Source organism: Astyanax mexicanus, chromosome 10 (genome assembly GCF_023375975.1).
Source record: "Astyanax mexicanus isolate ESR-SI-001 chromosome 10, AstMex3_surface, whole genome shotgun sequence".
Taxonomy (NCBI): Eukaryota; Metazoa; Chordata; class Actinopteri; order Characiformes; family Acestrorhamphidae; genus Astyanax; species Astyanax mexicanus.
This window is the reverse complement of record NC_064417.1, coordinates 48,500,004-48,515,884: the sequence shown is the minus strand read 5'-3', so window position 1 is coordinate 48,515,884 and position 15,881 is coordinate 48,500,004. Positions and strand designations below refer to the sequence as shown.

General features: G+C 38.5%; 1 protein-coding gene across 2 annotated transcripts in view; it reads left to right on the top strand.

Annotated features, from left to right (window-relative positions):
* Positions 1-1,090: 1,090 nt before the first annotated feature.
* Positions 1,091-15,881, top strand: part of dlg3 (discs, large homolog 3 (Drosophila)) — a 171,051-nt gene continuing 156,260 nt past the window's right edge. Inside the window, exons 1-2 of one of the 2 annotated variants that reach the window (XM_049484440.1) lie at positions 1,091-1,483; positions 3,439-3,570. In XM_049484440.1, the coding sequence (XP_049340397.1) occupies positions 1,468-1,483; positions 3,439-3,570 (148 nt within the window). In that variant the 5' untranslated portion in view covers positions 1,091-1,467. The remainder of the gene's footprint in view (positions 1,484-3,438; positions 3,571-15,881) is intronic. The other variant, XM_049484442.1, reaches the window with a different exon arrangement.

Genomic DNA, 15,881 nt, shown 5'->3' with positions numbered 1-15,881 from the left:
TCATTTTTTTGAGATTTTTGTTCGTGAATCGTTTATTTTAAATGAACGAGTCACTATCGAATTAGTCTATATATACACAGCACTGATGACTTGTGTGAATCAATACAGTCATTCGCATGAACCAACGCCCCCCCCCCCCCACTCACCACTACCCAAACCTGTTGCGTTAAAATACAGAAACAACTGAATACCCGATTCAGTGATTCACTTAATCATAATTTTTTTCCAAGTTATTTCGCTTGAAATATGAACATGTAATGAATGTGAATCGGTTCTTTCAAATGAACGAGTCGCTGTCGAAGTTCATTTATAAGTATATGAATTGACACATATCTACCGCCACCACCACTAATTCTAAGCATGTTTACATAAGCTGACTGTTTCGACCCGATTCAATGATTCACTGAATCATCACAAGTTCTTTCAAGTTCTCTCAGCCTTGAATCGATAATTGTTCGAGATTTTTGTTTGTGAATCGTTTTATTTCAAATGAACGAGTCACTGGTAAAGTGGCTACTTTACACAAGGAGGAGGACACTGTTTTAGTGAATCAATACAGTCATTTATATGAATCGACACTACTCTACCACTTCCACCAATTCTGAGCAGGTTTACCTAAACTGACTGTATCGAACGAGCAGCGTTAAGGTACAGACTACCCGATTCAGTGATTCACAAGTTCTCTCTGCTTTGAATCGATAATTTAAAGTCACTTTCGAATTATATATATTTATAAAAGTCATGACGACTCTTTTTGAGTGAATCAATAGTCACTCGCATGAATCGAGTCATTCGCCCTGCCCTCTCCACTCACCAACACTCAGACCGATTGCGTTAAAGTACACAGTAAGTTACTCGATTCAGTGATTCAATTAACCATCACAAGTTCTTCCAAGTTCTTTCGGCGTCAGTCGATAATTCAGATATGAACATTTAATGCATGTGAATCGGTTCTTTTAAATGAACGAGTCACTGTCGAAGTAGCTAGGAAAGGGGTACTGTTTGAGTGAATCAATACAGTCATTCATATGAATCGACACATCTCTACCACCACCGCCACCACCAGTTCTGAGCAGGTTGCCAGTCATGCGTAGAGCGTATGGGTAGATTACTGGACTACACCGCCCACAAGTTCTGGCCAAAACTTTAAAACCATGAAATTTAATACGCGGCCAGCGTGAACTATCGGGTGAACTCTCCCTCTCTCTCTTTCTTTTTCTTTCTCTCCCTCTCCTTCTCTCACTCTTTCTCTCTAAGGATTTACACCGCTATTAAACGGCTGCAGCGCATCTCGTGCTGCTCGTCTCGTGCCAGCAGGACTGGAACGTTGGTCAGACGTCAAAACAAACGCGTCTGTGCGGAAAACGCGAACTTTAACTAAACGTTAAATGAAAAGGAAAACTTACACTGAATTCGTGGACTTTTACTTGACTGTTTACAAACTGTCAGACTTTACTGGAGTTCACCATGGTCCACAAGTACGGTAAGTTCTGTTAAACTCACGAAAAAACTTACGCTAAACGTTTAAAACGTTAGAAACTATTAGTTATCGTAGTGTGTTTAATGATATAGTTATTCGTTTAGCTTTAGAGGCGTTGTTTTCGCCTCTTACGCGCAACTCAGACGAGTCTTCCCAAGTTCAGGGTTATAACGCTAGTTAACTAGTTACTTTGTTTGTTCTGAAAACGTTATCAGACTCGTCGCTTAAACGTTAACACGTGTGGCTTAAGTCTTATTCTGGAAATTCCCTCGGGAAGCAGGAAGTGTTTTCCTGGTGCTGTTGAGAACTTTCCCTCGAAATCTTTATTTGCTCACTGTTTGTTTATGGATGGAGGAGCTGAATTAGAGAAGATAGAGAGGACTGGCTGGGTGTTTCCCCTCTCTACACTTCTCTACACTGTCTCTGTGCTCCCCCCCTTACTCACATCTACTATTACATTTAAAAAAATTAGAATATCATTGAAGAGTTACTTTATTTCAGTAATTCAGCTCAAAAAGTGAAACTCATATATTATATAGTGTTTCTTATGGCTTACAGCCAATGAAAACCCAAAATCAGTGTCTCAGAAAAGTAGAATATTATATAAGACCAATTGGTACTTTTGTCTGCAGAGGGAAGCTGTAAGATATAAAGTGCTGACTTTAGACTTGATAAAAAATAACACAGTGGATCAACACCAGCAGATGACATGTCTCTCCAAACCATCACTGATTGGTGGAAACTTCACACTAGACCTCGAGCAGTTTGGACTGTGTGTCTCTCCACTCTTCCTCCAGACTCTGCTCTCTTGATTTACAAATGAAATGTAAAATTTACTGATGATCAGTGATGGTTTGGAGAGACATGTCATCTGCTGGTGTTGATCCACTGTGTTTTATTATCAAGTCTAAAGTCAGTGCAGTTTTGTTTTCCCACAAAATCAGCACTTCATTCTTCCCTCTGCTACTGACAACTTTTATGGAGATGCGGATTTCATTTTCCAGCAGGACTTGGCACTCTGCCCACACTGCCAAAAGTATCAATTGGTCTTAAATAATATTAAATTTTTTTGAGATGCTGATTTTTGGGTTTTAATTACTGAAAGCCATAATCATCAACAATAAAAGAAATACTTTTTACACTCTTAAAATAGAACACTCTGTGTGTAATACATCTATATAATGAATGACTTTCACATTTTGAACTGAATTACCAAAATAAAATAACTTTTCAATGATATATCATTTTTTTAGATGCACTGGTATAAGTTATTTAAAACATATTGATTTAAAATGAAATATTTTTGCCAGTAATCCTACATGTATTGAACATTGGAATAAAATAAATGACATTTTTAACTTGTGTTTGTAAAATATCATGAAAAATAAAACAAAAATATTTTGTCGTATTATATGTTATTATATTTTGTATTACAGCAATATAATTTATTGCCATTTTTTGTTACAACATATACAGTACCAGTCAAAAGTTTGGACACACCTTCTAATTTGGTATGGACGTGATCCAAAAAAAAATGCTCACCTTGATAATGCCCATTATGTTTCTCTTAACAAGGAGAGCCCTTTAACTTCATACCAACATGAGTTTGTTTAAAAACAAGTTTTATTTTATTTTATTTGTTTTATTAAGTAATGTTTTATTTAAATTTATTTTAATTATTTTTTGGGACAGCATATAGTGCTAGTCACATAATTTGTTCTGTGTATGTTTGTTGTAAAAATGTCTGTGTTGTGATACATATTTTAGTTTGTCCTCCCTCTCCTCCTATAAACTATATTAAACACTTAAATTTAGATATAGCCTTAAGTGCAGGTACTCAGCATCTACAGGCTACTCTAGTCCATAACAGCATGGGTTGCAATGTAATTTTACTTTACTTAAACAGCTTTTTAAAGGGATATAAAAGCAATGCATATTTGTTATTTCTTTATTTATAGATACTGAGCGAGCGGTTGGGCTGCTGAAGCAGTATCAGGCTAGTCTGACCAGTCCAGAGGAGCAGGCTCTGAGGACCAGTGTGGGAAAGGTTTCTGCTATCTTTGGAAGCCAGCTGTTTAAGGCTCTCTTAGGTAATATTTGTTTCTGTGTGAACCACGTCTCGGGAAAACGCTCTGTGTAGGGTTTGTGTTTTTTTGTAAATTGGCAGGTCCACTGACTTCAGCACGCACTTCATGGGAAAAACACTGTGTTCTAGGAACATTTCTGCAACAACATGTTTCTTTTCAGCTCTTTATCTATTTAGCTCTTTTTAAAAATGCCCTCCTCACAACAAATGTCGTTTGCACAGACCACACTGAGCAGATAGAGGTCAGGTTATGTATATTTTTATGAATCCTAACATAATTGATATTTGTTGAATTAGACTGAATGAAAGGCCTCTTTCAGCACCAGTATAATGAAGAAAGGGAGGGAGGGGAGGGGGTGGGGTCAAGCACAGCTAAAAATATGTGTTATTAGGTTCAGAGCCACAGACACTTGAGTGGGGTAACTCACTTAAATGTCACTGTTGGCTCATTAATACTTTAATATAATGACATAAGTTTATTTATTCTGTGAAGCTCCAGCTCATCCCAATTAAATCACCTCAAATCACCATCTCAGTTCATCAGATTTAGATCAGGGCATTAATGTGGAGGACAAACACCTTTTACTGTTTACTACATAATTCTATGTATGTCCCTTAATTGTTTTTATGTCTTACTATGTAGAAAATACATTAAATAAATAAAGAAAGAAAAACATTGAATGAAAAGGTGTGTCAAAACTTTTGACTGGTACTGCAAATCATATAAAGATTGATCTTTAAAATAAGCAAAGCTGTAATAAAATAAAATTAAGTAACTGCTTTGGGTTAAATCTTCTTAAAATCTATCTTAAATTTAACGATGGTACTACGATGAAACTAATTTTAACAATGGTAGGCTGAATGTTTCTTGTACAGTTTCTACATTCTATAAAAATCTCTTTTAATATCCAAACAAAACTTTTTATTGTCATTAAAATAGCCCTAAATTAACTGCACTGATGCTGAACCATATGCTGCACTGGGTAACTACAGTGTGTCCAACAGGTCAAAATAAGTTTAAACACAGTGTACCCTGTTCCTGATTTAGGATTAGGAGGAAGGAGTGATTTTAGGCGGCACTTTGGCAAAAACAGTAACTTGAGTAGCTTGTGGTTAGTTGGCTGTGTACATTCACACACATGAATCATGTCGTTCAGCTGAATTAGTTTTGTACAAGTGAATTTCAATAAAAGGAAATTTCTTAATTTACTGCAGTTAACACTCATAAAATGTAAATGAATTGATTATGAGGTGCCCTATTTTTGTGGTCTATAGGTGAGCCGTTTACGATGCACCATGCAGCTTAATTTAGGGTGTATCATTGTCTTTGCTATTATAATGACGGGAAAAGTATACCTCTCACGGCTTAATGGTGCAGCTACAACGCTTTTTAGCAGAGGAAATTGACCTGCTCATTAGGCTGTGAAGATGTGTGAGATGGTCATTTACAGGAACAGCAATGTTATTTTATGTTGTATGCTGTTTAGTGTTGATGTAAAAGTTGTGTTTGTGCACTGCTGTGTGTCCATGACATGTACCAAGCGGGGGTGCACACATGGCGCACCTTCGTTGCCAAGATAGCAATGAATATTTGACTGTTTTTTTTTCAGACAGTGGTGCGCCTGTGTTTTCCATTGCCAAGATAGCAATACACCAGAATTTATCTGAACACACCTCACTTCCAGACCACCACACCTATCTGTCTGTTTCTATTTAAATGACACAGGCTGAAGGTTTGGATATAAACTATTTGTAAGATGTAAGATAGCAATGAGCATCACAAAGCACTTTGCACAGGATGTAAGATACGAACCAAAGATAACTGCTTGGCCTCCACATGGCTGGGCACGTGCTTTCGTCCGGCACAGTTTTTCACAGGTATTTCTATTTACAGCCAAAATCACACTTTTAATCCCTGAAAAATACTCTTGTTGACCTTTTAAAAGGCCATTTAAATGCACGATTAATGCTGACTCTAAAGCGCTGACTCAACCCATCCGGTAGGTCCGGATGTCTGGCGCGAGAAAGCGCACAAGTGGGGGCGGGGCTGGTGATGTCACGGGTCCTGCATTGTTTAATATCGCAATATATATATAATCGAAAAAAAAAAAACATTGCTATGTCAATTTTTTCCAATATCATGCAGCGCTAGCCAGCATGCTCATGACAATACAACGTGAATTGGAATTTGATGTCGAGTGAGGCCTGATTTGAGTGATTTCCAGATGAATGGGACATTCCTCCATCTAAAGTGTCATATGTGGACATGGGACATGATACCAGATCCTCTCCCATGATATGTGGAATGTCATTGTAAATCATATTATGTTGGTATATAATTAGTTTCAGGCTTTTTCTCCTTGTTGTTTTTTTCTGGCTTCTTAAGCTGGTCGTATGGTTTTGCTTTGTGAGGAAAACGGTTGTTTCCATCAACATATGGCTGAGCGGTTATCTTAATTACCAGACCCATACCTTAATGAGGGCAGGCTGTACAGTGAAGCTGTCAGGAGGGTTGAGGATCAGGCAGGGTGCTACTTCAGTTTAGGTTGCTATGAGCCGGTAGTGATGACAGGGACCGGTTTCCCCGTGTTGTGGTTCTAGTCTCAGGTGTTCTTTATTTCTGTTGGACATAACAAAGCAGACGCACTGTGGGGCATAGTGTTATTGGAGTGGATGTACAGTAGTTGTAGATATCAAGAGAAAAACACTAAACCAAACATTTGAATTGTCTTGAGTCTCATATTTTAGTCGTTTAAGGGTCAGTTTACCAAACAGGAAAATATAGTCCATGACTAGGCTTAATTACAGTCTGAGAAACCGACTGACCCTTAATAAAGGGCCGCACAATATATCGTTTCAGCATCATCTTTGCAGTGTTTCCATATGCAGTAGTCACTTCACAGAGTAGATTGTAATTTTTGTCATTTTAAAGCCAATTTGTGCCAATACCTTTGTGCCATGTACAGCCTTTTACACACCCTTTTATACATCATTCTAATAATAAATAATATTCTGAGACTGGTTCTGGAATATAATAAATAAGTGTGATAATCTAATTATAATGACCTATCATGTATAATCTAAAAAAACTAAACTAAAAAAAAAATAATAAAACCCTGACATATCTAGCTACTAGTGGCACCTTATGTCTGCCCAATATACATTTTTTTACTGCAGTCTTGAAGAAAAATGAGTGTATTATCTATTGTTAAAATCATGGCACCCAAGTTGGATCATTTATGGTGATTTTTTGAGAAATCTGGTAGAAAAAACTGTTTTCCTTTCTGTATAGTACAGAAAGATTGATTATTGCAATGCAGCCCCAGTTCTAGACTGCTTTGCTGGGGGGGAATTAGAACATAATGGGTCGGCATGTGGATAGTCATATTCTTAAAGCCAGAGATAATGATACTGGCTAACATTAATGTATGAAGTAAAGAAATAAAAATGTTACATAAGTCTTTAACAGAAAACAACACATTATAGGGTTTCCTACAGTGTATACTGTATTTATTGAATGAAAGATTCATAAAAGACATGCAGAGGGGTATCAAGTTAAGTCAGTTTAACGAGAGATTAGCTACTAGTACTACAAGTTTAGCAATCAAAGAGTTACAGGAAAGTAACATTGAGTAACAAATCACCACAGTTTAGCAAACGTTACCTTGTGGAACTCAGTTTAAAACTGGAAGATGTGTTTAATTTGCCCGTATATATCCCTGCATCTTATGCTGTTGTACTGAACCAGAAGGTCTCTGAATGAACTTCTGCAAACAGTCTGCTGCTTTTATATGACTTAAAGAGCCAATCAGAAATAAGCGAGGAATGTTGCACGGCAAAATGGGTTTTTGTGATTGGTTCAGAGATTTTTTTTTCAGAGATAATTAAAAAAATAGTTGTTGCTCGCATTGTGCTTCAAGGGGCACAAATCTGTTTTAGTTCCCCTAAAACTGGCCCTGTTGAAATGTCAGTTTTATAAAGTATTAAAGCTCACCTTCCGCGAAAATCCGATTTTTCTTGTTTTTTGTGGAATACAGTAGGTCTCTCCGAGTTGAATGTGTACACCTGCACATTAAACTGTTTTGCGGCCCCCATTGTCTGCAGGAGCTAAGCAAAGAAATCCCCCCTCCCCCCCTCCGAAAAACGGGTGAATTTTGAATTATCTTTCTGCCTACGTAGGCAGAAACTCACAGACCAGCCCACCTTGGCTCGAGAAACTCCCAGAGGCGGAGCTGAAGCGACGCAACATCACCGCTCATCAGTTAGGAGGTGGGAGGCAGTGAGCGGCAGAGCGGTGGAGGGGCGTCGCAGTGCTCCTAGCCAATCAGAGGAGAGATATTTGCATGCTGTTTGCATGTATGAATATTCATGAGCAAAGCTGGAATCCGGTCATTTTGGACACACCCCTAAAACAGTCCATTAAAAAAGAGCTATACAGAGACACCTGAGCACTTTTTTTTTACAAAAACGGCTCACATGTCATTCATTCATACTAGAGACCACAACTAGACATTTTAAAATGAAAGAAAAAACGACGGAAGGTGACCTTTAAGCAGATCTATTTTAATTCCCTAAAGCCTTTGTAATGCAGTGCAGTGTTGGCAAGATACAACCTATCCAATGTTGAGTAGCTTGTATTTAACAGATATTTAACAAATATTTAACAAAAAAGGCTCTTGATTACTTTTAAATCAGGGATTCAAAAAACACACGCAAGAATTCCTGAGGAAAACTCACGAAGTAAGTGGATAAGGATTCCACACATTCCGGAAAGAGGCTGGATTTTCAGTGGAATGTGCGAGGCTCACATTTACTGTAGATAGAAAACGACTGACTACATCCGAAAACAAACAGAGCTTTTTAACACGTTATTCCCATCTTCCCTCAGGCTGTGTGTGTGTGTGTGTGCTGTAGAGAAGAGCATAAGCTGTCTCTCAGGTATAGAAGAGAATGGGGTCAAGTAAGGCCCAGCTGTGAGAAACATGTGGTTTTAATCAGACTAAACTCTGGGGTGGTGCCCGGTGTGAAGAGAACGAATGGGAACATGATATTTCCACCAGCAGTATTTCTCTATTATTGACTCTGGATGCGCCGCACCACGGCGCTCAGCCTCCTGTTACACACAGCGACGGATTTTTTGCGGTGTAGAGAGCGCTGCTCGTCATCATTCCTGAAACCTGTTTACTAAATTCCCTCTTGTTTACATCTCCAGCTGATATCTGCTGTTTTAAAAGACACAACACACCCTGAAAGTGTCATAAATTATTACAGTGCTTTAACCTTTAGCAGCATGAATTTGCTGAGGTGAAGCAAGTTTGTTGCATGTTATATTAGTAATGTCTCTATCTGATATAATGAATCAGATAGATAAAAGTACTAAGACTTGCGTGGAATTCCAAATAGCTTAGTGATAATTGATATAAATAAGCTTTTACACGCAAACAGCGCTATAACTTACAGTTTAAAGTTCAATTTAACTTCAAATTCCAAATTTGTAAGGTTGACAACTCATGAACTCCAGTTTAAATCATAAAACTCAATTTGTTGAGTTCATATAAAACAATAGACAAAACGTTATCATGACTTGTTGCTCAAATATGTTTTACAGTGATCAAACAAACTATTACTAAAATGAAAGTGATTCTACCTCAGTCTAAATCATCTGCATCTTAATCAGCTGTGTGGCTGCATTATTTATATATAAACACGAAGATCAGATTAGATCAGTATCGGCTGATTCTGAGATTAAAGGGTGTTTTCACACCTGTAGTTGGTTTCACCTGTAACTGTTTGGTTTAGTTTCACGCAGGCATAAACATAAATGCGCACCACTAAACCACACGAGCACATCGTCTCCTCTGATTGGACACAGCTGTGTGGTGCGGCAGCAAGAAAGTAAATTTAGTGAGAAGATTTTGTGTTCCAGCACATATATCTGTGCAGTGTGAAGCTGCTTTAACAAAGAACACTTTGTGAAATTCTGTGCTTTTAAACACAGTGTTTTCAATGGGACGAGCACCAGGAGTGGAATAAAGTTATCCAAAAGCAGTGTGTAAGACTGGTGGAGGAGAACATGATGCCAAGATGCATGAAAACTGTGATTAAAAAACAGGGATATTCCACCAAATATTGATTTCTGAACTCTTAAAACTTTATGAATATGAACGAGCAGCACTTGTGAGTACAAGCAGTCCTTGTATTAAATGGAGTTGCGCGTCTGCATGCAGTGAATGCTGCACATTACTGCGTGTGTAAACAGCATGGAGCAACAGCAGAGACAGTGTTTGTTCATAGGTGTGGTAATTAGCATTATCTGGCTAATATATCAGATTAAACTGAGCCTTATCATCAAATAAAATAAGTATATTTGATAGCTGGGTCAGATCAAGACCCAGCTATCAAACCAACCAGAGTCAAACCAACCAGAGTCTGTTTAAACCGGATCAAATAGTGCTGGTGTGATAAATGCCCTAAAAGTCTCTGATCAGATCTGATAGGGGAGGAAAATACACTGACTAGGACATCCCTATATAACATAGTACTGTATAATACTTTTATACAGTTATGACTCATTTGTAGGTCATTATATTCTGATTTGTTCATGCTCTGTTAAAGCTTATTGAGAGATTGAGAGGGAGCTGCTGCATGTATTTACAGTCTTTCTCTCAGATGAATGTAATGTGTAATTATGGTAAAGGTATGGGAGAACTTTACCAGGCCCTGTAACAGGCTGACCTCTGTGCCGTGTGCAGGGAGGGAGGGAGGGATGGAGGAAGGGATGGAGGGAGGATAGGACACTTGATTGGACGTCTGCATGATTGCACAATTTTGAACAAAGGTTTCCTTAACAGCAGACTCATCCTCTTGTTCCCAAACACACAAAAACACAGGGGAACATGCAGCTCTCACAAAAGAGGAGCTGTGCTGATCTCTATTTCACCATCAGTGGTCTACTTTAAGGCCATATATCACACACACACACACACACACACACACACACACACACACACCAGTTCCTTTACACAGAAAATTCCTTAGCTGTAACTTAGCATAAGCAACACTAAGCATATGTTATACAGTAAAATCCCAGTTGATTAACTGTATGACCAGTTTATAGTCAGTATTTTATGTTTAGAGGGTGATATAATGCTTAATGAGCATTATATGAGCCCTTCCAACGAATAACCATATATTGACCACTTAGTAAGAGAACTCAGTTATTGCTCTTTATTTAGACTAGGGCTGCACAATACTGGGAAAAAATTACATTGCATCATTTTGTTGTTCTGCAATTTACAGCTCTAAAAAAGACCACTTAAAAATTATGAGTTTCTTTGATTTTACCAAATTGAAAACCTCTGGAATATAATCAAGAGGTAGATGGATGATCAGAAGCTTGAACTTTTGCACCAGGAGTGGCATAAAGTTATCCATAAGCAGTGTGTAAGACTGGTGGAGGAGAACATGATGCCAAGATGCATGAAAACTGTGATTAAAAACCAGGATTATTGCACCAAATATTGATTTCTGAACTCCTAAAACTTTATGAATATGAACTTGTTTTTTCTTTGCATTATTTGAGGTCTGAAAGCTCTGCAACGTTTCTGTTATTTCAGCCATTTTTCATTTTCTGCAAATAAATGCTCTAAATGACAGTATTGGGAGAAATGTTGTCTGTAGTTTATAGAATAAAACAACAATGTTCATTTTACTTAAACATAAACCTATAAATAGCAAAATCACAGAAATGGATTCAGAAACTGAAGTGGTCTCTTAATTTTTTCCACAGCTGTATAATGAGCATTATATGAGCCCTTCAAATGAATAACCGTTTATTGCCAACGTGTCCCTTTTAGGAGAACTCTAGAACTCTTTAGGAGAACTTTAGACGAGGGCTGCATGATATTGGGTGAAAATGACATTGCAATATTTTGTTGCTTTGCCATTTTTTCATAAATTGCATTATTAAAAAATACAGAAATTGACATCATAAGTCGCCAGAAATTAATGAATCAATGATTCAACATGTCGATATACTACTCTGGTAGATATTGTCATAAAAATGTGAACATTGTAATTTTTTCTTTGTATCAAGCAGCAAAAAAGCTATATAAGGGGTTAAAACAATTATTTTAGGGTTTCTAATAGTATTGGAGAAGGTTTGAAACCATGGTCACGGTATGGTTTAGTACTATTTAGGTAAATTCTAGCTTATAGTGCATCCTTGGACAGATAACATGTTTGTAAAATTTAATAGTAAAAAATGTTTGATAAATATTTGATTTATCAAAAAATTGAAAAAATGTGTATGTTGTATTATATATATATATTAAGTTTAATATGTAATGTTTTGCTTGTGTTCTGTATTGAGTCCAGTTTGGGTCCAGTACAGTTGTTATGGGGATTGTAACTAAACAGCAGGATGTATCAGACAGGGTCAGGGCCATGCAGACAGATGAATTCTGCATAAATGTGGTGGAAACTGTAGAGAGCGTGGTTTTGTGCTGTGGTCAGGAATTCATGTGGTTTTAGTTGGTTGCAGTTGGCTGTGGGAGCGTATGTGCAGTAGAGTTTTATTTCAGATCTTTATTTTAGGATTTTTTGCGAGCGAGGGTTTAGAGCAGCTATGTTTGAGGCTGGTGTTTATTGAATATTTATTGTTGTTGGTAGAGCGGCTGGGATTTGGGGTTCATCTTTGTACTTGAAGCTGTAACTCAGCGACAGGTTTTGTGGAATGAGAGGAGGCTAAAACACAAAAAAAAGATTCAGTAAATACATAAATAAATAAAATATTTGTATTTTTTATTTTCATGGAATAATTTGTTTAACATTCATTTTATTCTATATAACAATTATATATATATATATTTTATTTAACAAATCATTCAGTTAAACAATCAATAACATGAAGATAGAATAGATTATTAGCAGGGATGCTTTATGTATGTCTATATATGTTTATTTTGATAGACAATAGGTCTCAATCTGTGTTAAATGCAAGAATACACAAGAGATCAGATGAGAAAGAAAACAGATGAAACTCTAACTCCTTCTACCTTGCTGTAACTCACTTTCCCTCACTCTGCCTCACTCTATCCCTATCGTACACCCTGCAATGCTTATTCCTATCTTACACCCCATCAGCAGTGTATTTTCACGCCATGTGCCCCACTGTTAAAATAGTGTTAAAGTTTAGAAATATATCTACGCTGATGAGCGTGGTGGTCTGGAAATAAGGGGTGTTCAGGTAAATTTCTGGTGTAAACTTCCTATATCAGCTACGCAGCTACAAACCTGACTTTTAACTTAAAAATAAACAGAATAAAGATTAAAATAAGATTGCTGTTCCCTTAAATGAGCTGCTGGTGTTTCTTTACAGTGTGAGGAACAGGTCAGTATCTGTCTCTGCTGAGACGCACAAAAGTGTCGCACTGTTAAGGTATGAACGTGCCAAAGTCAGAGCTCACCTGGCTCTTAAAGGGAATGATAAGTGAAACGCTGATTGGTTTATTTCATGTTACGCCCAAAACACACCCATGGTTAATTAAGAGAATTATTACATGCCTTTTGCACCCTCACAATACCAAAGACACACCGACACGCCCTAAATCCAGCTGCGCAGTGCAGAACTGACGTCTCACCTATAGATCGCTAAAATAGGACTGTCTGCCTCATTTTACTTTACTCTAACTCATGCTACCTCACTCTGCCTCACATTACCTCACTCTGCCTCACTTTTTGACTGTGGTGTGAGCACAGTCTGCAGTGTGAAGAGCTCCCTCTGTTGCTGTCCGAGCGCAGTGCACTTTGAACTTGCTGTCATTTACAAATTGTTCAACATGAAAGCTCATATTGCTATATAACGATAAAAATAGGCTTTCTCATACAGCCTTGCTGTTCACTTTGTTTAGATTTATTTAGATTTTATTCATATTTAATATAGGACTGCATGGTATATCATTTAAGCATCGTCATCGTGATGTGCGCATGCACAAAAGTCACATGACAGGACGTGCAAAATGTCACTTAAGGCAATTAAATCAAACATGTCATGTTGCAATGTTATGATTCTTAACACAAGAAGTATTTACACAGTGCTGTCTCTGTGTCTGTGTGAGTAACAGGCTGCTGCTGCCTGAGAAGCACGAGGGGGAGGGGGAGCACAAGAGGGGGCAGGAGTAAACTACATGCCCTCCATCCACATGGCTGGGCACGTGCAGTTAGCTCGCTTCACATGCTTGTAAATGCACCTCAGTCCAGCACAGTTTTGCAGTGCAGATATTTCCAGTTACAGCTGAATTTATGCTTTTAATCCCAGGAAAACTCTAATTTACCTTTTAAAAAGCCATTTAAATGCCTGATTAAAGGGCCAATTACTGTTGTTTTGCTGTTTTCCTCGGGTTTTGAGTTGAGCTTGGCGCTGACTCGGCTCTTGATCAGTCCGGATGTGAGACAGTGTGCAGGTGAGGGTGTGGCTGGTGATGTCAGGGGCCCTAAATTGTTTAATATCGCTGTATATATTTCGTTGAAAAAAGTTCAATGCATATTTTTAAACCAACTTTCCCCTGGCTACACCATGACAACCAACGTCTGTTTTGTTGCTGTCTGCATTGCATTGCAGTTGCAGTTAAGATTGACTCTACTGTTGGTGTAAAGATTCACCAATGGCCATGCATCATTATTGGCTACATCCTGTGAGACAGCTTTGAGGACGTTAGTAAATGAGGAGGTGTTTCTGTCTGACACACTTAAACACGTCCATTCATTATCAGGCCGGTGTGTTTTATAATCCTGCATCGTTTAGTGGCGGGCCTCGCTCACTCAGAATGCACTTTACTTATTTTACTCTCTCTCTCTCTTTTTCTCTTTCTCTCTTTCTCTCTCTCTCTCTCTCTCTCTCTCTCTCTCTCTCTCTCTCTCTCTCTCTCTCTTTCTCTCTCATCTGTCTCTGGCCAGCCGGGCAACATAACTGCCTCCCACACACTGTTCTCTCCCACTCACACAGACTCACACAGACACAGCCGTGATGAGTCACATCGCCCCATTCTTCTACTGTCTTTCCCACTGCACCCCAGTGGGACTCCGGAGCTGCCCCTAACACCCCCTCATGCTCATATGCTCACACATATACACACACACTCTCACACACACACACACACACACACACTCTCACACAACATCTCAAAAAAATTCCTTCATTTTCGTTGCGCTGCTTCTTCTTCCTTTGTAGTGGAGTGTGTGTGTGTGTGTGTGTGTGTACAGAAGGAGAAAAGAGAGAGTAGATGTTTCACTTTGAACACAGCGGAGCAACAAGCTGCACATTGGGTCATTAGTGCTGTGTGTGGATTGGTATGTGGGTCTGTGTGAGATCAGCAGTATTGTCCCCCCTATTGTCTTCAAATGGCTGTCCCTCAATTGGTTACCGGTACTAGAGGCCATGGACAGTTAACGACCCGAGGGGTGATGAATGTAGACGAGCAGAGGGCAAGAGGGGGGTGGGGGGGGGGGTTATACACAGCTATAATTAAAAGGGGGAAGGTGTTTAACAAATGCCGAATACACATTGTATTTACAAATACAATATGCAATGTTATTTAGAGCTACAGATGGAAAAAATCAATCAGTTATATATTCCTATTAGTTAATTTTCAGCCAAAATATGTGACCAGCAATTGGCAAAAAATCATCCAAATTAGCCGATCCCGAGAGCCGTTTAGTTAGAAATTATGTGAGTAAAAGATTACAGCAGCTCTGTGCAGATTTTTGTTCCTACCCTATTTGGAAAGACCGAGCTTGCGCACAGCTGCAGATGTTCGTTAAAGCCAGTGTTCAACTTAAAAAATAAAACAAATATATCTTGTGGAAAAAGTAGAATAAAGACATCACTGACCTAATAATCCTCTTGACAGTCAGTTCACCTCTTAAAGATCCATCACTTAGAACAGTAACCGGATACCCCTCTCAAAAGTGTCTATCACTCAGCCCATTACAGTGAGCATTAGAATGCCAACTGGATACTTCTCCTGAGAGTTCTTTGCTTAGCCTAGTACAGTGAGCATTAGAACACTAGCTAGATACCACTTTTGAGAGCCTGTTTACTCAGCCCAGTACAGTAGGTATCAGAACACTCACCGGGTACCCATCTCAAGAGTTCAATACTCAGCTCAGTGCAGCGAGCATCAGAATGCTAACTGTATTCCCGTCCTAAGAGTTTGTTCACTCAGCCTACTACAGTGAGTGTCAGAACACTATCAGGATACCCGTCCACTCAGCCCAGTACAGTGAATATTAGAACACTAACTGGATATTCCTCTC